This window comes from Bos taurus, chromosome 18, assembly GCF_002263795.3.
Source record: "Bos taurus isolate L1 Dominette 01449 registration number 42190680 breed Hereford chromosome 18, ARS-UCD2.0, whole genome shotgun sequence".
Lineage (NCBI taxonomy): Eukaryota > Metazoa > Chordata > Mammalia > Artiodactyla > Bovidae > Bos > Bos taurus.
In genome coordinates, this window is record NC_037345.1 from 15,482,201 (window position 1) to 15,509,657 (window position 27,457).

Consider the following 27,457-nt stretch of genomic DNA (forward strand, 5'->3'; position numbering starts at 1 on the left):
TCTGTGTTTAACACTGGGCACCATATTCTCTGTGAAGGGTGTAATAACTTCCACAAGATGGCTAAATTTTTTCTTAAATTACTAAAATTTATGGCTTTCACATTAGTAAACAATCTGCAGTTTTTTCACTGATGTCAAAGACGAAAGATTATATATACAGCAATGAGCATTATTCTGGTAATAATGCCTAAAATTTATTAGTTCCATTCTCTTCATATTGTATACTGTCAAATGTTTGACTAAGAAATAAATGCGATCTGATACCACCCACAGCTGAGACTAACATATGGCAGTCTCAGGCTGGTGTGGTTACTGACGCTCTGGTTCTTTACTTCTATCCCTGCAGGTGAACTGATGAGAAACCAGTGTCCCTAGGCCACACTAAGATGTGCCTTCACTGGGTTAGTATTTACCATTAAGGCCTCTCTGTGTATTTTTCATTTTCTTTAAATTACAAGGAAATGTCATTCACTATTAAGACCCTCCTTTCTTTAGTTTAAGAGAAAACTAGCCTCTTGCAGGTAAGTTTGAATTTTCTACTATGAAAAACAAAAACTGCTTTAGAAGCAGGAAAATTTAGAAACAATTTTTTTGTCCAAGCTTTACTTTCTTAGTGGTCTGAAACCATGTACTTCTGTGCTGTTTTAATGTTAAATGTCTTCCTTGACAGCTTTGTATTTTGTAGGCCCCTTCATGCCCTTTTAAGAGAGTAGGACACAAATTTCAAAAATAAAAATACAAGTGCTACTTAAGCATATTGTATTATTTACTACTATAGATGTTAGAGATGTATTTGTTTTCTTAATGAATATAATTTTACATAGGAAATGTGATAATTTCCCTTTCACTAAGAATGAGATCACAGTTGTTATTATATTAAGGATTTACTAAATGTTGTCTGGCATGTTATCTACTAAAATGCCTATTCAACAAAACTACTGAAAGGATTTAACTATCTAATCTGGCTCTGGTTCATTAGTTCACTGAATACTACATTCATTAAGTCTTTACCTTCCCAAATTGTATTTTTAAAATTGGAAATTACACTGAGTTTTAAAAAAACTTAAGACAATACTATGTGTAAGTTTTCCTATCTTCTGGATAGTATATACTTATTAAAAAAATGTGATATAATAAGCATTTTGAAGGAGTATTTTATATATATATATATCATATTTAAGGTCACAGTTTTCATTAATCTGAGAAAATGTAAAGATGTGATATTTTTAAAAAGTCAACGAAATCTAGTGAAACTTTAATTTCTCATTTCATGGAAAATTTAACTACACAAAATATCAAACATGAGAATTTATCTTTTAAATGTCATGCCTGTATTAGTCATAATTCAATAAATGGATTCCTTTCCACATATATCTTAAGATCCTAAATCTCAGTGCTATAAATAATATGATTGAAGAATCTTGTAACAATGTATATTTTAATTATCAGATTTGTGTAGTGATTTAGATCAACAGATACCAGTGAAAAATTTATCATAAACTAAGTGCAATAACAAGAAGAAACAAAAGCTTATGTACACATTACCAAGATTTTTACAATAAATTATAGTGTGCAGTTCCATCACAGCATATTTGTATACAAAGCCGCTACTGTGAACACTGAAAAGAAATCTGTCGTGGAGGTCTTTAACCTTGATTTAATAAAGTTTGTACAGTATCAAATAATATCAAAAGTCTAAAAAAACACAATGATTTTTGTATATCATGTTTATAAATTATTGTTTATATACCATAAGAAAAATAAGGTCAAAAGTGCAGTTTAAAAAAAAGTGGAAATTGTTATTCTTGGTAAGAACTAGAAAAATGTATTGTCCCAAGTAAGAAGCAATCTAAAGGCTTAAACAGTTGCTTAGGCATTTTCCTTTAACTCTCATACAACCTTGGTTACCATATGCTATAGGACAAACCAATACAAAGGGAGTGAAATAACCTTTTTATAAAAATAGGAAACACAGATCTAGTAATGAGTAACACTGGAAATAAATATGATAGGCCGCCCCCAAAATGAATTAAATGACTTTTTACTCACGGGAAAAAATGGGCTATCACTGAATGTGATAAAACCTGGGAAATTTCAAAAAATTTTAATTAAGTTTTTAGTTGTAACTGGCAATGGTGCATACATCCCAGGATTATGAAACTTTCTAGTATAATATAACCAAAACAAAATATGACTTAAAGGTGCTAAACCATATCACAGAAAATAAAGGTTAAGGATCCAGTAATTAAAAGGCAGCAGTATGGAAATTACTCAAGAAACAGATGGATGAAACATAATTCTGTGTCTTAACTGGCACTTACAACAGTAACTAGTTATATTTTGACAAATTCTAGAACAAATGCCTATACTGAAATACATGTGAAACATTAACCATTTATATAAGAAACTGAAACGGCAACATTACTGGCTTCTAAAACAAATTAAATTTAGAGAAAAGAAAAAGTAAAAGGAACGTGAAGAAAAATCTTATGTTTAAACTTATTGTGGGATCAAAATTTTGACAGAGCTGAATCAATCAAGAACCGTCTTCCTGCTGCGAACACCAGCAGGCGGCTGAGCCTGGCGCAGCACCACTGCTCCCCTCTCCAGATGCTACTATGTAACTGGAGCTTTGTTTGTAGGACACTGAGCGAGAGATGCTTATTTTTTGTTTTTTACTGCATGGACCAAGTTTCTTGGTTGGGTTAACATATAGACTGCCTGAGATAATGAAAACTTCACCATTACATTACTGCGAAATGAAGGTCTTTCTAGTTCTGACAGGAGAAAAGGGTTGGCTGTTGAAAACAACATGGATGCTCTGTAGGCTGCATACGTACATACTTAATAATTAACGTCACCTTCAGTAGAAGATTAAAAATCGATGGATATGGATGCTTGTGCAGAATCTTCTCGCCCCCTGACATAGATTTCACAGGGAATCTCCTCCATTACTCTGTCTTCTAGGGCCTGTTCAGGGCACTCATGTGCCTGCTTGAAAGTGTAGCTACTCTTTTTGAAGGTGCTATTAAACGTTTTCATTGGCTGTGGTTGTGCAAAATCGTTTCGGAAAGGAAGCTCCATGGAACTGAGGTTGGTCCTGCTTTGTTTGGCGCTGGGTGCTTGTGACCCGCAGTGATGGTCGTGGATGCACCGCGAGGCCGTCGAGGAGCGCCGCGTCTTCTGGTAGCTGTCCAGTTCCTCCGACAGGTCGGCCAGGTCGGCGGACATCTCTTTGTCTCTCAGTGAAAACAGTTCATAATGAGGAGGATCAAATACTTCTTGAAACCCAGTTTTATTAAAAGCAGTTTTGCATGCCATGACCTTTTTTCGAGGCTGTTTCACTTGTACTAAAATAGAAATAATGAGAAGGACCAAGACAATCCCCGATGTAATGCCAATAATTGTTCCGTGAGTTTTAGTGATTTGTTCAAACAGTCCTGCTTTTTTCTTTTCTGCAGAAAAAGAAAAACAATGAGACTTTGAAAATTCATTCATGATTCCTGTCACAAATTGGCAAAATATTTTTAGGTAAAGCAGAACACCTGGGTCAAATACAACACAGAAAATGCAATTTAAGATTAGGTTTTTAAACAAAATAAAACGAACCAATCATAAGGCAGCCAGACAGACTACAAAAAAAGGAAAAGGACTTGGTTCTTTACTCAGAAGGTATGTGAGTACACGGGCTTCCCTGGTGGCTCAGTGGCACACAATCCACCTGCCAATGCAGGAGACGCAGGTTTGATCCCTGGGTCAGGAAGATCCCCTGGAGAAGGAGATGGCAACCCACTCCAGTATTCTTGGCTGGAGAATCCCATGGACAGAGGAGCCTGGTGGGCTACAGTCCACGGGGTCGCAAAGAGTCAGACACAACTAAACAACAATAACACGTAAGCACATACAGTTTGCAAATCAAAGTAATACATGAATGTAGAAAATGTCAAAACAAAATACTCTTGTTTTATCAAGTTTTGCTTTCTGCTCTATGGCAGATTTGAGTTAACCCACAGTATTCCTACTGATGGCCATAAGCAAGGAGAACAAAAATTATTTCACTGACCCACTCAGATATGTTTACAACCATGGTCCACTGTTTTTGAATGGTTACCTGAAAATACTTCCTCTCAAGTACTTACGATAGCAATATCATACATTAACTTTCCATAGTTACTTATTGAACTCTTGGGAGAATAAAGGGGAGATAAACTGTAGTACTGAAACAGTGATAACCAGCATTACCCCAAGGCATATTTCTCTTTCAGGGAATATATACTGAAATACAGCATAGGAAATTCATGGAATAAAAAAATGCAGTCCTTATAAGGAGTCTGTTTTACACTGTAAGACTGAATCTATCAGTTGAATTTTACTAAATAGTATTTCCATTTAATTTTAAAAATAAAAATATTGTAGGTTACAATCTACATTATTATGACAATAAGGTATCTTTACAATATAAATGACCATAATTAACTTATGGACAACTTTTAGGTAAAAAATATAGTCTATAAAAATTGCTTTTATTGAGAATAATATTCAGTTTTACCACATGCCAGGGGTCTGTTATTCATTAAGGAGAACCTTGATTTTACATGTCTTCTGCCAAAGCAGTTATGCCAAGTACAGCTGTAGAAAAAGAGATTTTTTTCTTAGTGAAAGGCTATGGCCACACCTCTAAGGGCTATCCTTCACCAGCAGACTCACCTTTACAATGATTTTCATCCCAAGGGTATGCACAGTTTTGAATCCCATTACAGACTAAAGAATTATTGATGCACATGTTGCTATGGCAAAAGAAAGTGCTGCCCGTACAGGGAGCTGGAGAAAAAAAGAAAACTTTGTTGCTAAGAAGAGAAAGCATGCAGATGATAACATCCTGATTTATTTTGCATTTGCTCTTATAAAGTCAATATTCTATCTCAAAGGCTTTTCTGTGAATATACTCTGTACTACACAAACAATAAGACAAAGGTCCATATTCTCTGATGCTGACTCATGTAAACTTTTACCAAGGTCGGGCACCAAAAGATTGCTTTTAGTGTAATAACAATATGAATATATGGTCAGCCCTCATTATCGGTGGGGCATTGGTTCCAGGACCTGTGGCCAACACCAACATGTGCAGATGCTCAAGGCCCACAGGCGGCCCCTCTGCATCAATCGTGGAACGTGCACTACTGCAGTATTCACTACTGAAAAAAGTCATGGTAACTGGACCTGACCTGACAGTTCAAACTCCTGTTACTCAGGGCTCAACCGTATTTGATACAGGTCCTATGAAACTAGTACACAGAACATTTTTTTCAAAATGTAAAAGAAAATGTTAGTGAAGACATGGAGACACTGAACCATTGTGCTTTGCTGGTAGGAATGTAAAATAGTGCAGCTGCTGTGGTAAATAGTATGGCAAATGGTAAATAGTTCTCAAAAATTTATATAGATTACTATAAGCTCCAGCATTTCCATTTCTAGGTATATAGTCTTAAGAACTGAAGGCAGAGACTCAGATACTTGCTGTTCACTGCAGCAATATAATGCAGAGGAGCCAAAAGGTGAAAGCAACCCAAAAGTCTGTTGAAGGATGAATGGATGACCACAGACAAAATAAAAAAGCACTCCTTGGAATTAAAAAAAAAGTTTTTAAACAGTAGACATATAGAATATATGCCATTGAATTTCATATTTGGTACAATTCTTTAAAAATCCTTAATGGTCTCAAAGCTTATCACAAGGACAATAAATATTAGATACAGAGATAAGCTGTTAGATGGACAGAAAAGCCAATGAAGATGTAGCGTGGTATTTTAGTTAATTACAAAATTAGCAGGTGTACCCACTTCTGTTGTGACATATATGTCATAAAACTGTATCACACAAATGTGTATACTTTAAAATATAACAGATGTCCTAAAGAATATATAGTATTTTTACATTCTTCATTTCTAAAAACTGGAGTTTTCTGTTGTTTAATTATCATACCACAATTCTATTATATACTAGATCATATTACACATTGAGCTCTTATTTTATCTATTTTATCCAGTTCACAAGTGGGAATACAAGGAAGCTGTTTTCAAGACAAAGTGAGTTAAGTTATAAACAGCATTGTACTCTGATTTTCTGAGTCAAACTATTATTCGTTCTTATAGTTTATCAACAAAACATTATGTGACAGTACCTTGATGGCTCTTCACAGCTTCAAAAATGGCAAAAAGCCAGGTTTCCTGCTCAGTGTTTCTTACTGATTGAATAGTGAGTGGAAAGTACCCTTTTTTTCCTTTAATCATAGAGTTCTTTATAACTGCTCTCCACATTATTTAAAGCAATTAGAAAGCACTGCAAGCAATGATATTGTCAGCTTTTGTTTTGTAGAAATGCGAGTTATATTGAAAATCACAAATGTATTAAGCTTTATGGATTTTCAGTGGACAAGCATAACTGTTCCTGATGAGAATGCAAGTATCAGTTATTGACATGGGTTGCTAATGACATGCTTCAATTCTAAACTATATAAAATGGCTGAATTACATAAATAAAGGACAAAGAGAATAGCAAAAACACTGCCAGTTATGAACTGCTCTCTGCTTGCAGCCTGAGGACTTTCTCCTTTCCCCTGTACTCACTGCTGGGTCATGTGCAGGAGAGGGGAGGGGGCTGCCATTCTAGCTTCCCTCTACTTCTGATGAGATGTGGCAATGATGCTGAGAGATGGTTCTGTCCTCCAACTAAGCCTGCAGGGGACCTAGGGCAATATGTCACTGAAAATCACATTATGGATTTATTCTAACAAAAATATCTTCTGCTGCTTTCACAGTTTTAGTCCTGGAAATCACGTTCCTAAAGCCATTCCCTTCCTTAAAGAGTAAGGTATGTATTAGAACTCAGTGCTTGGGAAGAAGTCAAACATATCCTGGTTGCTATTCTGTATTACGCATTTTGGCCAAGTTGTACTATTTTAGTCACATCTGCAGTCTACAGTCAATGAATAGATAGGAAGTGAACCTCTTATGCAGAATTAATGCATTTATATAAATCTCCTGGGAAATATATTCATGGATGGATTCATAGTAATTACAAACCATTAACAGTTTAGAGTTAATACAAGGAAATCAAACCTCAGGGAAATCAAACCAGTCAATTCTAAAAGAAATCAATCCTGAATATTCATTGAAAGGACTGATGCTGAAGCTCCAATACTTTGGCCATCTGATGTGAAGAGCTGATTCACTGGAAAAGACCTTTGATGCTGGGAAGGATAGAGGGCAGGAGGAAAAGCAGGCAACAGAGGATGAGATGGTTGGGTGGCATCACTGACTCAATGGACAAGAGTTTGAGCAAACTCCAGGAGATGGTGAAGGACAGGGAAGCCTGGTGTGCTGCAGTCCATGAGGTGGCAAAAGCTCAGATACAACTTAGCAACTAAACAAGTTGGAGAATAACAAAAGACAGTTAACAATGTGAATTAATGACAAGTATGTGAAAAGAATACTGAAGCTCTCAAATGTGCTTATCAAGTGGACATTTTAAAATGGAAACTTTTGTTTTATCAGGGTTCACAAAATTCTTTTCTTTTGATCACACATTTTTTTGGAGGGGTGTTTCTTTTTGTTCTTGGGTAATAAAGCTACCCGTGGGATATGGAGTTAAGCCCACTGTAGCCTTCAATTAGTCTGGACTTTAATGATTAGGATAAACACAGCACTTGAAGGAGGTGTGTCACCTGTTTACTTATTAGATCTGTATTAAAGAGAAATCATTAGTTTTACAGAGAAAACAACTAAAACACATTAGATTAGAACTTTACATATAAGATTCAGACAACTGCTACCCAAAATAAATATAATGTGAGTCAAGAATGAGAGCAAGTAGCCATCTTAGTCTTTAAAAAGAAACAGGTGGAATTAATTCTACTGACTGTTGTTTAGTCTTTAAGTCCTATCTGACTCTTTTGTGATTCCATGGACTATAGCCAGCCAGGCTCCTCTGTCCAGGTGATATCCTGGGCAAGAACACTGGAGTGGGTCGCCATTTCCTTCTCCAGGGAAATCTTCCTGAGCCAGGGATGCAACCTGTGGCTCCTGCATTAGCAGGTGTATTCTTTACCTCTGAGCCATCAGGGAAGCCACTGATAGTTTATTTAACCTAATGTATTTGTGCAGAAAGTTGATACAGCAGGACCAAGGCTGCTGCCTTTAGAAGGGTCTGTGTGCAAGGGTGGCCCTTAGCTGGCGTCTGGAAACTTGGCTTTCCTCCATTCCCTGACTGACAAGGGTAGTTCGTGGTGCCTAGTTTGTGTTAATATCATTTATGCCAAATATTAACAACTGCTTTCCTTCTGTGAGTCTAGACTTTTGGTATATTCAAGGCAGAGAGTGCCTATGTGAACAGTCCCCAGTAAAAACCTTGGGTGCTGAATCTCTAAAGTCGGCTTTTCTGGGCAGAAATATTGAACAGGTTACTGTATTTTTTGGTTGTTGGAGAAATGAACATGTTCAGTGTGCCCCTCCTGGGAGGGGTGAGCATAATCCCTGTGAAAGGATTTCTCCAAACTCAAAGGCAGTCTTTTCCCTTTCACTGTAATAATCTTAGCTGCTAAAATGAATATATGCTGGTCCTAGAAATCAGCTAACATATGGGTGGTGCTGTGGAAACCTGAAACAATATCCAAAATGCTATCATTTTAACATGTAATCAATATAAAACATTCTTAAGAACATATTTTACATTCTTATTTCACACCAAGTCTCTGAAATCTGGTATATATCTCTGTAACTGTAGCCCATTTCGGTGTAGGCTGGCTGCACTACAGGTGCTCACCGGCCACACGCGGCTGCTGGACCCTGTCCTGGGCAGCGTGGGCACAGAGGCTGGGAGTACAGGCACTGAGGAGAAAGTAAGAAGGCTAAAAGGTTTTCCTGCTAACTACATCCTTGTATCAAGTGCTGACTTGTAGTTACTTGAAACAATGAAATGACCTTTGTTGGACTGCTTTTTATTTTTCAAGCTTGAAAGTTTTCCAAATAAAACACTTTTTAGAAACAAACTGAGGTCGTATCTATAGGTCAAAAAGAAGCAACAGCACGGTCTACTTGCGGCAAACACCACCGCTGAACTCTTGACTCCCCACTGCTGGAAGAATTCACTACACTCAAAATAACTCACCATTTCCTCCTTTTATCTGTTCAATTTTCATTTTCCAAGTCAGTGAGGCCCCATGTTTTAAGTACCTCTGAGTCACTCTCTTGTGACTTTGCATCCTTGTGGAGTGTGTCTCCACAACTCTTCTTTCAACTCATTGTTACTTGTTTGATTCAGAACTTCCTGGTTTCCCACCTCAACCATGGAAGTAACCTCCCAAATACCCTTCATGCCCCAATAAAAGCATAGCTCTTTTTTTAGAATAACATCCTTCAAAACTCCCCAATGCCTTTAACATGAAGTCTAATTTCAGCCTTTAGCTTAAAGGTCTTCAAGCTCTAGCTTTAATCTACCATTCCTGGTTCATTTTTCTCTGTTCTCTCCCACTACTTCCTGTGGCCCAAATTAGCTCTGGTTCTATACCTTTTCCATTACAGCAACTCTGTTTGAAAAAAACAACCTCACTTAACATTTCTACCTTGTAAAAAATCAACCTACCCTCAAGGATAAACTCAAAGGACCTTTCTGCAAGGACTACTTGCCCATAAACAATATTGCCGAAGTAACCTGGCTATTTAATAAGAAAGCACTTTGTTTTCTGTCTTAAATGGTCTTTGTTGTAGTCAATTCTATATTTATTTTATTTGCATATATGTCACTTCACTTAAGTGACTGTAAGATCCTTTAGGACAGGGATTGTATCATCCATTTCTGTATCTTCATAGCAAACACTTCATATGGTAAAAGTTAAATAAATGAATGGAAGGCAGGTAGGAAGGCTGGTTGGCTAAATTAACTTCATAATCCAACTGACCATCTGGCAATTCAAAAAGATCTTAGAAGAGCTCAGCTATAATAAAGCCTGTATATGGTCACATACAACATGATTTTAACACAGAATCCAGGAGTACTAATATAATACCTTGAAATTATAACTAAAGGGTAAAATTATCAATTCCCACATTTCTCAAGAAAAATAACTGATAATATCTTACTAGGGTATTGAAATATGTATTAACTTTGAAGTTGCAGAAATCATATAGGTTACCATTATACCATATTCATCAGTCAGGATACAAAATATCTTTGTCCCATAAGGACAACAGATAAGATATGCCACTTATTTTAAAAAATATATATGTGAACATATACATGTAATTATATCCAGGAAGTTTGGGTGAATTTTCATATGCCAACTTTCTTCATTCAGGAGATGACTATGAGGAAAGCAACCTGTTAAACAGGCAAATCAGTCCTGCCTAAATGTACACGAAAGTTAAGGGCCATTCAAAACCAAGTCAAAAACATGATGGTGTGAAAGCAGTTTTCTGTCAAAGCTAATGCAATATGATCTGCACTTACAAGCAAAGTCAACAAAATAATTATTAGGAACTGCTGATAAGTCACTTCCCAAAACACAGAACCATTTTGCCTTGTGAGGATTAATTCATCTGAATTAACAAGAGTTCCCCTGGTGGCTCAGATGGTAAAGAGTCTACCTGCAGTTTAGGAGACCTGGCTTGGATTCAGAAAGATCCCTTGGAGAAGGGAATGGCAACCCACTCCAGTATTCTTGCCTGGTGCATTCCATGGATAGAGGAGCCTTGTGGGTTGGAGCCCATGGGGTCGCAAAGAGTTGGACATGACTGAGCAACTAAAACACACACACACACACATCAAGCTTTTAAGGGAAGAATTCTAAAATCTGTTCTCAAAGTTTCTCCACTTATAAGCTGCGTCTGTGTGTCTACACATGAACTACAACATCCTTTAACGTGAAAAAGCTCCCACATGCTCATAAAATAATAAAGACACCTTTAAAGACTTTAGCAATCAGAAAAAAGATAAAATCTCCTTTGTAATCAGAAGGAAGATGTCTAAAGAATATATTGTAATCACAAGGAAGATGTCTGAGGAATATATACACAGAAGGAAATGCAAATGTGTCACTACAAAAATCAACTAAGCACAAAAGACTGTAATGATGGAAATGAGGGATAACAAAGCTGTAAGGCATACAGAAATCAATAGCAAAATTGTAGAAGTCTTTCCTTAGTAGCTACTTTAAATGTAAATGGATTAAACGTTCCATTTAAAAGGCAGAGGTTAGCAGAAAAGGAACAAAAACAACCAAGATCCAACTATATGATGTTCTATAAGAGATTCACTTTAGATCCAGAGACACAATTAGGTCGAAAGGAAAAGAACAGAGAAAGATATTCCAGGCAAATAGACACCAAAGAGAGCTGGGATGGTGATATAAATACAGGTGCATATCAGAGATATTGCTGGTTTGGCCTCAGACTACCACAATGAAGCAATTATTCAAGGACTCACATGAATTTTTTGGTTTCCCAGTGCATATAAAAGTTACATTTATATTTTACTGTAGACTATTAAGTGCACAAGTACATCTAAAAAACTCAATGTACATACCTTAATTTAAAAACATCTTACTGCTAAAAAATGCTAACCATTATCTAAGCAAGTCTTTTAAAACAATAACATCAACAATCACTGATGACCATAAACAATAATAGTGAAAATGTTTGAAGTACTGTGAGAATTATCAAAGTGTGAAGTGAGCAACTGTTAGAAAAATGCTGCCAGTAGATTTTTCAGCACAGGGTTGCCATAGGGTTTACCCAGCGGCTCAGCAGGAATGAATCTGCCTGCAATGCCGGAGATGTGGGAGACACGGGTTTGATTTCTGGTCAGGAAGATCCCTTGAGGAGTAAATGGAAACCCATTCCAGTATTCTTGCCAGGAAAACACCATGGATAGAGGAGCCTGGTGGGCTATAGTCCAGGTTGCAAAGAGTCAGACGTGACTGAGTAACTGAACACATACAGGGTTGCCACAAACCTTCAATTTGTAAAAAAATGCAGTATCTGTTAAGATATGCCAGTATCAGACAAAAACAGACTTTAAGTCAAAACTGTTACAAATGACAAAGAAGGACACTGTACCTTGATAAAAGGGTCAATTCACCAAGAAGATATAATAATTATAAACGTATATGGACCAAAAACCAGAGCCCTAAAATATAAGAAGTAAACATTGTTAGAATTTAAGGGAGAATTAGACAGTTCTATGATAACAGTTGGAGACATCAATACTCTACTTTCAATAATGAATAAAACCATACAGAAGATGAATAAGGAGGGAATTCCCTGGTGGTCTAGTGGTTAGGGCTCTGCACTCTTCACTGCCAAGGGCCCAGGTTCAGTCTCCCGTTAGGGAACTAAGATCCCACAAGCTGTGAGGGCCACACCCTCAAAAGACCAATAAGGAAATAAAGGACTTGAACAGTACTATAAACCAGTTGAACCTAACAGACATAAAAACCCCACCTGACAACAGCAGAAGATATTTTTCTCAAGTGCACATGGAACATTCTCTAGGACAGACCATATGTTAGGCCACACAAAGTCTTAATTTTAAAAGATTGATATCATACAAAGTATCTTTTCCAATCACAGTGAAATGAAACAAGAAATTAGTAACAGAAGGAAAACTGGAAAATTTACAGATATGTGGAAATTACACTACATACTCTTAACCAACATTTCAAAGAAGATATCACAAGGGAAATTAGAAAATACCTTGAGACAAATGAAAATACAACATATGAAACTTATAGAAAGCAGTGAAAGCAGTGATAAGAAGGAAATTTAAAGCCATAATGCCTACATTTAAAAAAGGAGACAATAAAGGAGAAAGACTTCAAATCACAGAGAACCAGAAAAAGTAGAGCAAACTAGGTGTTCCTCATTTCCCAGGTCATTCCTGGAATCAAGGCTGCAATAGCTAATGTATGTGTTGGAGATGTAACCACAGCCACTGATGGGGAAAATACCAGCAATATATTGTACTTAGAAGCTCAGAACAAAATCAAGGGCTGCACAGACAACATGACTCTCACAGTAGCAACAGAACAGAAATATGGTCTCCTCTGGTGACATAGGAAGGGAAACATCACTCATACAAGATGAATTAGCCTCTGAACCCCAAGAGATCCTACACATAGGAAGCACCCCAAACCAGAGTTCTGCCCTTTACCACCTCACCTTCCTCCAGCTCTCCCCCAGGGTCGTCACAAACCAGTGCAACAACCCAGTTAGCGTCTACTCCTCTGAAAATATCTAAAACTTTAACAACACCTTGGAGTCAAAGAGCAGCCAGCAGGCAGATGAACGCAGAGCTTTAGACCATTCTCAGCTTCCAAGCAGACTTGTCTTTGGCAAAGAATCTGAAGTTTACAAGATGCTTCTGGAGAAACATGAGTTAAATGAGCCTCTGAGACAGCCCACTTCATTCCTGGTTTTGCAGGAAACCCTGAAGGCTGAGGAGAAAGGGGATCCCAACAAGCCCTCAGGACTCAGAAATGTTAAGGCTCCAGTCACCAAAGTGGCTACATTGACTAGAAACGCCCAGAAGCTGCTCATGTACGACAAACGTGGCACCGGCACTGTCAGTGTGTTTGTGAAGCTGCGGGACCGTCACCGCCACCCCGAGTGTTATGTGTGCACCAACTACGGCACCAATCTGAAACAGAAGGGTCATTTCTTTGTGGAGGATCAGATCTACTGTGGAAAGCACACCCAGGAGCAAGTCACTCCACCAGAGGGCTACGCTGTGATCACCGTGCTCCCCGAATGAGCCAGCAGTTCTGTACCCAATGCTGTTTTCCACACAGCCTCTGCTGCATCTTGTCCTCTGAAAGCTGTGGCCTCTCTCTTCCAAATTCTCACTTATGTTGGTTTTATCACTGATTATTAAATTTCACGTCCCCCTCTGTGCTACGTGACTCATGCTGGCTGTGTGACACCTGCTTTTACAATTAAAGGAAGATAGTCTTGTTCAGTGTCTCCTTGCCAGCATCACTGTCCTCCTTTCCCCTCCATTCATCTCTGCTGCAAATGGACATCAGCCAAATTTGAACCAAATTTAATGTCTGACAATGATTTTGATTTTACTCAATAAATTAACAGACTCCCCAAACTCAAGAGTTCCATGTCTTTGTCAGAAGGATTAAAATATAAAGATTAGAGAAAAATAAAATAGAGGGGGAAAAAACTGGAGAAAATAAAAAACACCAATCTTGGCCCTTTGAAAAGATCAACAAACTAGGCAGACTTTTAGATACAATGACTAAGGAAAAGATTAAAGACTCAAATTACTAAAATTAGAAATGCAAGTTGGGACATCAGTATAAATTTTACATATATAAAAAGGATTAGAAAAGAATACTAAGAACAGTTTGTATACCAAAAAAAGGCTAACTTAGATGAAACAGACAAATTCCTAGAAACACACAATCTACCAAAACTGACAAAAAGGAAAAAAGACCTCAAGAGATTTCTAAACAGCAAGGAGACTGAATCAGTAATCAAACATGTTTCAACAAAGTAAAGCCCTAGATGAGATGCCTTCTTTATCAAACACATAAGAAAAATTAACAACAATCCTCAAACTCTTCCAAAAAGTTGAAGAGGCGAGATCAATTCTTACTCATTTATTGGCCAGCATTACTTTGATATCAAAGCCAGACAAAGAAACAAGAAAACAAAACTACAGACCAATATCCCAACATCCCTTATGAATATCAATGCAAAAATCCTCAACAAAATACTAGCACTGAATTCAGCAACATTCTAATGTGAGGATCAAGTGGGATATAAGGATAGTTTAACATATAAAAATCAATTAATGTAATACACCCCAATAATAGAATGAAGGAGGAAAAACTCACATGATCAACTCATGTGAATCAGAAAAAGCATTTGACAAAATTCAACACCATTTCATGACTGAAAAAAACCTCAATAAAGAAGGAACACAAGACCACTTTTTCAATATGATAAAGGCTATATATGAAAACCCCACAGTTAGCATCATACTCAATGGTAAAGGTAGAAAGTTTTCCCCCTAAAATCAGGAACAAGACAAGAATGTCTGTTTTCACTTCTGTTTAATATATTGTACTAGCCAGAGCAATTAGGTAAGAAAAGGAAACAAAAGTACTCAAATTGGAAGGGAAACTATAAAGTTACCTCTGTTGGCAGATGACATGATCTTACAAATGGTAAACTTAAAATAAGGACCACAACACAGACATATATTCAGAGCAAATTAATTCAGCAAAATTGTAGGATACAAAAATCAACAAAAATTAGTCACATATCTATACACTAGAAAGGAACAAATGATGATGCAATCCACAGGTTCATTGTAATCCTATCTTAATTCCACAAGTATTTTTTGCAGAATAGAAAAACTTATTGTAAGATTCATGGAATCTCAAGGGACCCTGAATAGTTAAAACAAAGTTGAAAAAGAACAGAGTTGGAAGATTCTTCTTAAATTCAAAACTTAGTACAAAGCTACAGTAATCAAAGTAATTGGCATTAGGATAGACAAATAGATCAATGGAATAAAGAGCCTCTAAATAAACTGTCACATGTATTAATATATGGTCAACTGATTTTTTGACAAGGGTTATAAGACGATTAAAAGGGGAAAGGACAGTCTTTTCAAGAAATGGTTCTGGAAAGCTGTATATTCACATGCAAAAGAATGAAGCTGAAGAAATTAATTTGAAATGAATCAAAGACCTAAATGTAAGAGTGAAAACTATAAAATTTTTAAAAGAAAACATGGAGACAGTCAGTTTAATGATGGTTCAAGTGCTCCCTCTGTCTCTTCCTTCAGTCTACAACCAGTAAAACATCCATAACTCAACTCTGCCCAGCAGACCAGGATGTTGGAGAATTGTACATGTCTATACCTAAAGGTGGGTACAATGGAACACCAACAGGAGGTGGAATCCAGGCAGTGGCAGAATCACTGCCGGCACCACTTTGCTGCTACGGCGGAGCCAGCAACCCCAGAGAAGCTGGTGGCAGCAGGGGAGGTGGTCCACGTACCACCAGCCTTTTGGCTGCAGTGGCACTCACAGCCACAGGGAACCAAGGGCATGGGGGTCTGCTACCCCATTCCTCTTGCCCGCAGTGGTGTTGCCTGGAAACCAGACAATCCTGGTCACAGCAGAGACACCTGCACTCCAGCTCCCCTTCTCCCCTCCCCGTACTCCCACAGTAAAAAAGCCTGCAACTCGGTAGATCCCAAACGTGGTGAAGTGCCTGTGATCCTTGTGCCCCGAGCGTCAATGCCAGCAGCATCAAGGCACCAAAGACCACCGAGGCACAATGACAACAAAGAAAATGACAAGGAAAGTGCCAACTCTCAAATACAAACAGAGGCAGCTCAGGTAGAGAAACCAAAATTTGTGCTATAGCGCCACCTACTGAAAAACCAGAGAAAGGCCTCTGATTTCCAACCTGTAGAATTCTTAGAATCAAGTAGGGTGGGCTGGGGGAAGCTTTACTGAAAAAGAAAGATGTTTGGTACTTCAAATGTGCCAGAAGGGGAACAACTCGTCAAGCACAATGAAGAACCATGGTAACATGGTATCACAAAAAGAAAATGAAAGGTCTCCAGAAACCAAACTCTGCCTCAGAACAATGAGATTTGATAGACTGTTCAAATGAACTGTCAGACAGAAACTCAACCAGCTACAAGAAAACTCAGAAAGGCAGTTCAATGTGTTCAGGAATAAACTTAATGAACAGAAGTAATACTTTATAAAAGTGACTGAAACTCTAGAAAAGAAATTCTGGAGCTGAAGAACTTAACAAATGAGATGAAGAAAGGACTGGAAAGACAGCAGGCCACATGGAAGCTCGAAGATAGAAATCTAGAAATGATACAGGTAGAAAAGGAGGGAACTAAGACTAAAAAAATGAGGAAATTGTATGAGAACTAAGTCTACTAGGAAGGGCAACATTAGGATAATGGGTATACCAGAAGGAGAACAGAGGGAGAAAAGAACAGACAGTTTATTTCAAGAAATAATATCTGAGAACTTCCCCAAACTGGGGAAGGAACTGGATATATAATTTCATGAAACTAAGAGAACATTTAATTACCTCATGCAGAAAGACCTTTTCCAAGACACATTGTATTAAAACTATTGAAACTCAGTGGCAGAGAAAGAATTTTACAGGCAGCCAGCAGTGATGGTGGGTGGGAAAGATGTTAACTTACAAAGTAAGCTATCAGCAGGCTTCTCAGAATAAACTCCACAGGTCAGGAGGGAGTGGCATATCCTACACATGATACTGAAAGATAAAAACTGCCAAACATATTCTTTTCAGCAAAATTATCACTCAAATATGAAGAATAAAAGCTTTCCCCCAAACTACACCCAAGAGAGTTCATCAACACTATAACTGCCTTACAAAAAAACGAGGAAATGACCTCTTCTACCTGAAATGAGAAGGAAAAAGTATACAAAACTTTGAGTAGGGTGACAGGGAAAACTGAAACTCTAACATCAGAATATTAAACTTATCATAGAAAAAAGGTTAAAGGGAAAAAATTTATAAAAATAATTTATAGCTGCTTCAATTTGGTAACAAACTCGTAACAAGAAATAATTGAGAAATTTGGACACCTAAAACATAAAAGGGGAGAAGGAAAAGGTCAGAACTCATATAGGCAAGTAAAAACAAGATGCTGTCAACAGAAAAAAAGGATATTTTAACTATGAGATATTTTATACAAACTTTACAGTAACAACAAAACATAAAAAGACGAAACTGAAAAAATATCCCAGAAAAGCTCCAAACAGAAACATAAAGAAAAAAACCACAATGGGCATACAGAACAACCAGAAACAAAAAATGAAAATGAAATGGCAGTACTATATTTTCATTTATCAATATTCATGCTAAATGTAAATGGACTGAATAAACCAATCAAAAGTCACAGAGTGGCTGGGTGAACTAAAATGCAAGACCCAACTATGTGTTGCCTCCAGGAGACTCACTTCGGCTCTGAAGACAAGTAGGCTTAAAGTGAAGGGATGGAAGATGATGCTCCAAGCAAATGGTAGCCATCAAAAGCAGTAGCCAAACTCACGTCAGAAAAAACAGGCTTCAAGCCAAAAAAGGTAACAAGAGACAAATATGGATATCATATAATGATAAAGGGGACAATTCATCAAGAAGACATAATAAGAGTTATTCGTATATATGCACTTAACATAGACGCATTAAACCAGAAGGACTGGATAGATTTGTACAGAACATTCTATCCAAATGGAGAATACACTTTCGTCTCAAGTGCACATGAAGTATTGTCAAGAACAGACCATATGCTGGGACACAAAACAAACGTCAATAAAGTTAAGAATGGCATTATATCAAGTATCTTTTCTGAGCACAAAAGTGTGAGATGAGATATCAACTACAAGAAGAAAGCTGAGAAAATCTACAAATATGTGAAGGCTAAACAAATGCTACAGTGTAAGAATTAGATCACATACAAAAAATTAAAATACGTGAAGACAAATGAAAATATGACATACCAAATTTATGGGGATGCAGCCAAAGCAATACTGAAAGGGAAAGTTACAGTTATACAGGCCAACCCTGAGAAACACGGAAAGTCTCAAGTCTAACCTTATGTCTAAAGGAATTGTAAAAAGAAGAATGAACGAAGTCCAAAGTCAGTAGAAACCAAGAAGTAATAAAAACCAAAGCAGAAATATGTGAAATAGAGACTAAAAAGACAACAGGAAAGATAGATGAAATTAAGAGATGCGCCTTTGAAAAGAGAAACAAAACTGACAAAACTTTTGCTAGTCTAAGAAAAAAAGAGAGAAGGATCTGATAAATCAAAGAGGAGAAATAACAAGGATACCACAGAAATATAAAGGGTGACAAGAGAATATTATGAACAACTATATGACTACAAATCGGACAACCTAGAATGGAAAAATTCTTAGAATCATCCAACCTTCCAAGACTGAACCATGAAGAAACAGAAAATTTTAATAGACTGATCACTAGTAAAGAGGTCAAAATAATAAAAAATTCCCCCCCAAAACAAAATTCCAGGACCAGATGGCTTTATATGTGAATTCTACCAATCATTCAAGATTTAATACCTATCTTTCTCAATCTCTTCCAACAAACTGAAAAAGAGAGAATACTTCCTACTCATCCCATTAGGCCACCATTACACTGACAGAAAAACCAGGGAAGATGCTTCAAAGAAAATTATAGGCCAGTATCTCTGATGAACACAGATGCAAAAGTTCTCAATAAAATGTTAGCAAACTATACAACAACACATGAAAAAGATCATACAACATGATCAAGTGGGATTTACCCTAGGGATGCAAGGGTGTTTAAACATCCATGAACTAATCAATAAGATACACCCCATGAACAAAATGAAGGATAAAAACCATGATTGTCTCAATAAATGAAGAAGCATCTGACAAGATTTAATATTCATTTATGATAAAAAACTCTTAATTGGTATAGGAGGAATGTGCCAAAAATATAATAAAGGCCATATATGGCAAACCTATATCTAATGCAATACTCAGTGATGAAAACTTTAAGCTATTCCTTTAAGATCAGGAACAAGACAAGAATGCCCAATCTTGCCACTCTTATTCAACACAGTATTGGGAGTCCTAACCAGAGAAATAATGCAAGAAAAAGAAATAAAAGGTACCTGAATTGGAAAACAAGAGGTAAAACTAACTACTTGTGGATGACAAGATTTTATACACAGAATACTCTAAAAAATTCACCAAAAAACTTTTGGAAATAATAAAAAGAATATAGTAGTTTCAGGGTATAAGATCAATATAAAAAATATGGTGCATTTCTATATACTAACAATGAACTAACAAAAAAGCAGTTAAGAGAATCCCATTTACAATCACAACAGAAAGAATACAACACTTAAGTATAAACTTACCCAGGAGGTATGAGACCCGTACACTGAAAACTGTAAGATTATTGTTGAAAGAAACTAAAGACAGAAATTAATGGAAATATACTTTGTGCTCATGGACTGAAGAATTAACGTTATTAAAATGTCCAAATTACCGAAAGCAAACTATAGATTCAATGCAATTCCTATCATAATTCCAAGGACATTTTCTCAGAAACAGAACAAAAAACTGTAAAATTTATACAGAAACATAAAAAACCCCAAATAGTCAAAGCAATCCTGAGAAAAATGGACAAAACTGGAGGTATCACACTCCCTGATTTCAAATTATATTACTAAGCTACAGTATTCAAAATAGCATGTTACTGGCAGAAAACAGACACAGAGACTAATGGAAAAGAACTGAGAGCCCAGAAATAAACCCACATGTATATGAACAACTAATTTAAAACAAAGAAGCAAAGAACATATAATGAGACAGAAGAGTCTTTTCAATAACTGGCACAAGGAAAACTGGACAGCCACATGAGAAAGAATGAAACCAGATCACTACCGTGCACCACACACAAGTCAGCTCCAAACAGATGAGATACTAGAATGTAAGACCTGAAACCAGAAACTCCTTGATGAAAACAAGCAGTACACTCTTTGCTCTTGGTCTTTGCAAACACTTTTCTGAATATGTCTCCTCAGGCAAAGGAATTAAAAGCAAAAATAAAACGTGAGACTACATCAAACTAAGAAGCTTTTGTACAGGAAAGGAAGCCATCAACAAATGAAAATGCAACCTAGTGAATAGCAGAAAATATCTGCAAATCATATATCCAATATAGGATTAATATATAAAATAATAGAAATAACACATACAACTCAACAACCAAAAAACAGAGAACTAGATTTAAAAAATGGGCAGAGGTATTCAATAGACATTGTTCCAAAGAAGACATACAAATGGCCAACAGGCACATGAAAAAATGCTTAACACTTCACTAATTATTAGGGAAATGCAAATCCAAACAATCATGAGATACCACCTCACACCAGTCAGAAGGACTATTATCAAAAAGGTAAGAGATGACAAGTGCTAGAGAGGATGTGAAGAAAAGGAACCTTCATACAGTTTTGGTGGAAATGAAAGTTGTTGCAGACATTATGGAAAGCAGTATGGAGACTCTTCAAAAAATTAAGGACCACCCTCTGTTATATCTTCTTCTGCCGGCTATCTCTGTTGACCAGAACTTCCACATGATCCAGCTATTCCACTTCTGGGTATTTATCCAAAGAATAAGAAAATGCTAATTTAAAAAGATTTATGCCCCTGTGCTCATCTCAGCATTATTTACAATAGCCAAGATATCCAAAGAACCAAAGCCCCACTGGTGGATGAATGGATAAACATGTGGTCTATATGTATATATAAAATGCACTAGTACTCAATTGTAAGAAAAGATGAAATCTTGTCATTTGCAACAACATGGATAGACCCAAAGGGTATTACACTAAATGACATAAATCAGATGGAAAAAGACAAACACCACAGGATTTCACTCATATGTGGATTATTTAAAAAAAAAAAAAACAAAGAGCAGACCAAACCAAACATACAGTTACAGAAAGAAGAGCAGTGGTTATGGTGGGTGGGGAGGATAACTGGGTAAAAGAGGCCGACTGTACAGTGACAGGCGCAAAATAAACTTTTGGTGGTGACGATGCTGCAGTGTATACAAAAATAAAAATATAACACTGTATACACAAGATATATAATACTAGAAATTAATAAAAACTTGCTAGCGAATATTTTTAAAAATAGAGGAAAAGCTTCATAATGCTGTCTTTGGCAATGATTTCTTGATTATGACACCAAAAGCATAGACAAAAAGGAAAAAATAGACAAACTGGATAACATCAAATTTTTGTTTTCTCAAAGTACACTATCAGGACAGTGAAAAGATAATGCACAGAATGGGAAAAAAATGCTTGTAATCATATACCTGATGAGCGATTAATATCCAGGATATATAAAGAACTTCTACAACTTAACAAAAAACCAAGAACCTACCTGGTGGCTCAAATGGTTAAGAAACTGCCTGCAATACAGGAAACTTGGGTTTTATCCCTAGGTTGGGAAAATCTCCTGGAGAAGGGAATAGCTACCCACTCCAGTCCTCTTGCCTGGAGAATTCCATGAACAGAGGAGCCTGGTGGGCTACAGTCCATGGGTTCACAAAGAGTCAGGCATGAACTGAGTGGTTAACACTTTCACTTTCAAGTTAGAGAATGAGTAAAGGACTAAATACAAGCATGCCACACTTGCAGACCACTGCAATAAAGCAAGTATTGTAGCAAACCGAGTCATACAAAGTTTCTGGTTTCCCATTGCATATAAAAGGTATGCTTACACTATGCTGTAATGCATTAAGTACATAATACTATTATGTCTAAGAAAATAATGCACATACCTTAATTAAAAAAGATTTTACTGCTAAAAAATGCTAACTGCTATCTGAGCTTTCAGGAAGTCATAATTTTTTTGCGATAATAACATCAAAGATCACTGATCACAGATCACCATAATACATACAATAATGAAAAAGTTTGTAATGTGAGAATTACTAAAATGTAACACAGAAACATGAAGTGAGCAAATGTTGAAAAACTGGTGCTGACCAACTTGCTCAAGGCAGAGGAGCCACAAGACTTCAACGTGCAAAAACAAATGCAGTGTCTGTGAAGTGCAATAAAATGAGGTATGTACTGAAGAAGGTATACAAGTGGCCAAGAAGCATGAAAAGATACTCAACATCAGTCATCATTAGGGAAAATACAAATTGGAATCACAAATGAAAAAAATCACACTTCATATGGCCATTAGGATGGCTACTGTTAAAAAAAAAAAAGGTTTTGGTGAGGATGGGGACTAACCCTATCGCATTGCTGGAGGGAATGTAAAATGGAACAGCTGCTGTGAAAACAGCTGCTGCTGCTAAGTCACTTCAGTCATGTCCGACTCTGTGCGACCCCATAGACAGCAGCCCACCAGGCTCCGCCGTCCCTGGGATTCTCTAGGCAAGAACACTGGAGTGGGTTGCCATTTCCTTCTCCAATGCATGAAAGTGAAAGGTGAAAGTGAAGTTGCTCAGTCGTGTCTGACTCTTTGCGACCCCATGGACTGCAGCCTACCAGGCTCCTCCATCCATGGGATTTTCCAAGCAAGAGTACTGGGGTGGGATGCCATTAATATTCTGATGTTAAATTTTAATATTCTATATAGAATATCCATATTTAGTTAGGGAGTTTGGAATCAACATGTACACAATGCTGTATTTACAGGATAACCAACAAAGACCTACTGTCCAGCACAAGGAACTCTGCTCCAGGTTACGTGGCAGTCTAGATGGGAGGGAAGTTTGGGGGAGAATGGAAACATGTACATGTATGGCTGAATTCTTTTGCTGTCTACCTGAAACTATTACAACATTGTTAACTGGTTATACTCCAGTGAAAAATAAAAAACTTAAAAATAAACACTATTTATATGATCCAGCAATTCCACTTCTAGGTATACTATATACCTAGAAGCAAAAACTGAATACCTATATGCAAAAACTGAAATCAGAGATTCAAAGAGATAACTCTATGCCAGTATCCATAGTGGCTTTATTCATAACAGCCAAAAGCAGAAACAACTCAAGTGTTCATCAATAGATGAAACGATAAACAAAAATGTATATGTAAGACGGAAAATTATTCAGCCTTAAAAAGGACTGGAATTCTTAGAAACATACTAAGTATAATGAATCAGACACAAAAGGACAAATATTCCATTTATATGAGGTATCTAGAATAGGGAAATTCATGGAAACAGAAAGTAAGATAGAGGTTACCTGGGGTTGGGGGAATAGGGAATGAAGTTATTATTTAATGGGTACAGAGTTTTAATTTGGGATGTTACGTAAGTTCTGCAAGTGGATAGTGGTGATGGTTGTATGATGTTGTGAATGTGCTTAATGCCACTGAACTGTACACTTAAAAACGGCTTAGGGTATATTTTACTATAATTTAAAAATGTATAGAACCATTCTAGAAGGGTATTTGGTAAAACCCAACAGTGGCCACAGGACTGGAAAAGGTCAGTTTTCATTCCAATTCCAAAGAAGGGCAGGGCTAAAGAATGTTCAAACTACCTGACAATTGTACTCACATCCCATGCTAGTAAGGTTATGCTCAAAATCCTTCAAGCTAGGCTTCACTAGTACTTGAATCGAGAACCTCCTGATGTACAAGCTGGATTTAGAAAAGGCAGAGGAACCAGAGACCAAACTGTCAACATTCACTGCATCATAAAGAAAGCAAGGGAATTCTAGAAAAACATCTACTTCTATTTCATTGACTATGCCAAAGCCTTTGCCAGTGTGGATCACAAACTGTGGAAAATTCTTTAAGAGATAGGAATACCAGACCATCTATCCTGTCTCCTGAGAAACCTGTATGAGGGTCAGGAAGCAACAGTTAGAACTGGACATGGAACAACAGACTGGTTCCAAATTGGGAAAGGAGTACACTGAGGCTGTATATTGTCACCCTGCTTATTTAACTTATATGCAGAGTACATCATGCAAAATGCCAGGCTGGATGAGTAGCAAGCTAGAATCAAGATTACTGGGAGAAATACCAACAACTTCAGATTAGCACCACTCAAATGGCAGAAAGCAAAGAGGAATTAAAGAGCCTCTTGATGAAGGTGAAGGAGGAGAGTGAAAAATATGGCTGAAAACTCAACATTAAAAAACTAAGATCATGGCATCCAGTCCCATTACTTCATGGCAAATAGAAGGGAAAAAGTGGAAGCGGTGACAGATTTTCTGTTCTTGGGCTCCAAAATCACTGCAGATGGTCACTGCAGTCATGAAATTAGAAGACGCTTGCTTCTTGGCTATAACAAACCTAGATAGCGTATTAAAAAGCAAAGACACCACTTTGCTGACAAAGCCAACAAGCCACGGTCTTTCCAGTAGTCATGTATAGATGTGAGAGCTGGACCATAAAGTAGGCTGAGTACTGAAGAATTGATGCTGAATCTCCTGCATTGCAGGCGAATTCTTTATTGTCTGAGCCACCAGGGAAGCCCAATGTATATTCTAGAATTGAAAAAATAAATATACCGTAGATAATCAGAGTCAGATTTCTCACTGGAAGAGAAGGAAAGGGTGTTTTGGAAACATGGTTGATTCTAAGGCTCAAAAGAGAAAACAAACGTTGAGCCTGGTTCATTCTTACCTTCTGTATCAGAAAAGGAAGCGATTAAAAAATAACAGGCTTACCCAAAGAGTACAGGATGCAAACTGAAGGAGCTCCCAATAGCCAAAGCTGGGATGTTTAGCACCAAAGTAAATGCTACTGTAGAATTTTATATATATATATAATAGAGTAAAATAAATATCCATGAGCTCATAGTGACACAAATAGAATAAATAAATGTGGGGGAAAGAATAGCTCTTCCTCACAAAATTGTAATTAACAAATGTAGAAAGAATTTGCAAACAGAAAACCACCTTGAAGTAAATACTATAGTAGTAGTTGTTACAGGCAGAAACCATTAATGGATGCTAATATTAGTGAGAAAAAGGGTATTTGCATACTCTCAGAGTTATTAATTTGAAAAGAAAAACTGTTAAGTTTATAGTGTACAAATGTGGCAGATGATCCAACTTAGTGTGAGGCAAACCCACATTATGTACTGAGAAAGGTGGAATGTGATTTCTATTTTATTCTTGACAGACACGCATAACCTCAGTTCACGAGAGAGAAAACATCAGAGAAACCTAAACCGATGGACATTCTACTAAGTAGCTAGCCAGTGCTCTTCAACTGCATTCAGGTCATTAGACACTGAGAAAGTGCCACAAACAGAGCAAACTAAAGGAGACATGACAAAAGCAATGTGCGATTCTGGATCAGAAAAGGACATTAATGAGAAAATTAGTGGGTTTTGAGTAAGGTCTATATACTGGTTAATAATACTGCATCAGTGTTAACATTCAGCTTTACTATGGTATTGTAAGACGTTAACATTAGGGGAATCTGAGTGAAGGGCACAGGAGAACTTTACTATTTTACAACTTTTTATAAGCTTAAAATTACTTTAAAAAATTTAAAAAAGAAAACAGTCTATCTAAATCTTTGGGGAGCATGGTTTGGTGGATTCACAATTATTTACCAAGATGAATTCATACTACTGATAATTATTTTTAATTTTGAAAATCCTGAGAGAAGTCTCCACTTTTTGCAGTCCCTACTATATATCTTTCTAACTGGTAGTGTTGCAATTTATGCATTACTATGCTTTTTTTCACCCATGACAGTCAATTCTTTAAGAATACACACTAAGACCTACTTACTTCTACATTCTGTGACTAGCAGTCTTTGTGAAAAGGAAATGCTCAATAACCATATTTTGAGTAAATGAGTATATAAAAACATCTCACTGCTATAGAAAGTATTTACTTACGCTCCACAAAGGAAGTAAAGAGCATTCTGAACCTGCTTAGCCGACTACCTTCATCTGCCCACATGCGTATCACCCCAACTCCCGTCTTAAGCATTACATCGTTGGCCACAGTGCTGCAAAACTTGGCCTTCAGATTTTCAATAGAACTGCTTCCATCGTAGACGGCAACGAAGTTTCTCTTGCATTCATTTGAGTGCTCCATTTGATAATCTAGGAACCTCAAATAAATCTGTAACATTAAAACAAAGAAAAACAGTGCTTTTAAAAAGACATTCATTTTAATTTTCTAGTTCTATTATCCAATCAATATGTAACATGGACTGAACTGAATTATAACAGCTGACAGAAAAAACAATAGATAAAAGGCTGACGCCTAAGAAGGTAAAAGAACTAAGACTAATGTTCTGTTTCTTTGGTTGTCTTAACAACGGAACCAAGCGTTATGGAACCTAAAGCTTGCAAACGTTTTGTCTATAAAGAGAAATTTTTTGCTTCACGAGGCATGACTATCGTACATATTTTCCTTATTATAAAAACAATCTTACGGTACTGACAAACTGGGAAAATAAAAGAAACATTCATAATTCTTTCACTCTGACAATTACTCTGATTAACTTTTTTCAGTTTTTCACATTTTTAAAATCTGAGCTTAATTTTAAGATACACACACTCTGCTTTTGCTGTAACACATCAGAACTTACCTATCGCTTCATAATTGTAATCATTCCTATGATGTCATTTATTTACCCACTATCCTACTGTTGCACATGTAAGTGGTTTTATGATTTTACTCCATAGATTAACAATTTCTAAATTTTTAGTCGCAAAGATTTAAACTGGAGTTTCAAAATAAGCACTAGCATTCTATTGCCTAGTATCCCCTTTCCTCAAATTTCATAGGCAGTCTGCTACCCAGCACTCAAGTCTTCTTAAAATGTGCATTCTTATTTGAAGAGTTCCATTAGACTTTAGGCTTAGAAACACCTTGAG

The 27,457-nt window shown here is 36.8% G+C and overlaps 1 protein-coding gene across 2 annotated transcripts in view; it reads right to left on the reverse strand.

Annotated features, from left to right (window-relative positions):
- NETO2 (neuropilin and tolloid like 2) overlaps nt 1–27,457 on the reverse strand; it is an 84,957-nt gene that overhangs the window by 18,621 nt on the left and 38,879 nt on the right. Inside the window, exons 7-9 of one of the 2 annotated variants that reach the window (XM_010814607.4) lie at nt 26,468–26,696; nt 4,708–4,821; nt 2,862–3,455 (exon numbers count right to left, since the gene is read on the reverse strand). In XM_010814607.4, coding sequence (XP_010812909.1) covers nt 2,875–3,455; nt 4,708–4,821; nt 26,468–26,696 — 924 coding nt within the window. In that variant the 3' untranslated portion in view covers nt 2,862–2,874. Of the gene's footprint in view, nt 1–1,709; nt 3,456–4,707; nt 4,822–26,467; nt 26,697–27,457 lie in introns of those variants that run through there. The other variant, XM_010814608.4, reaches the window with a different exon arrangement.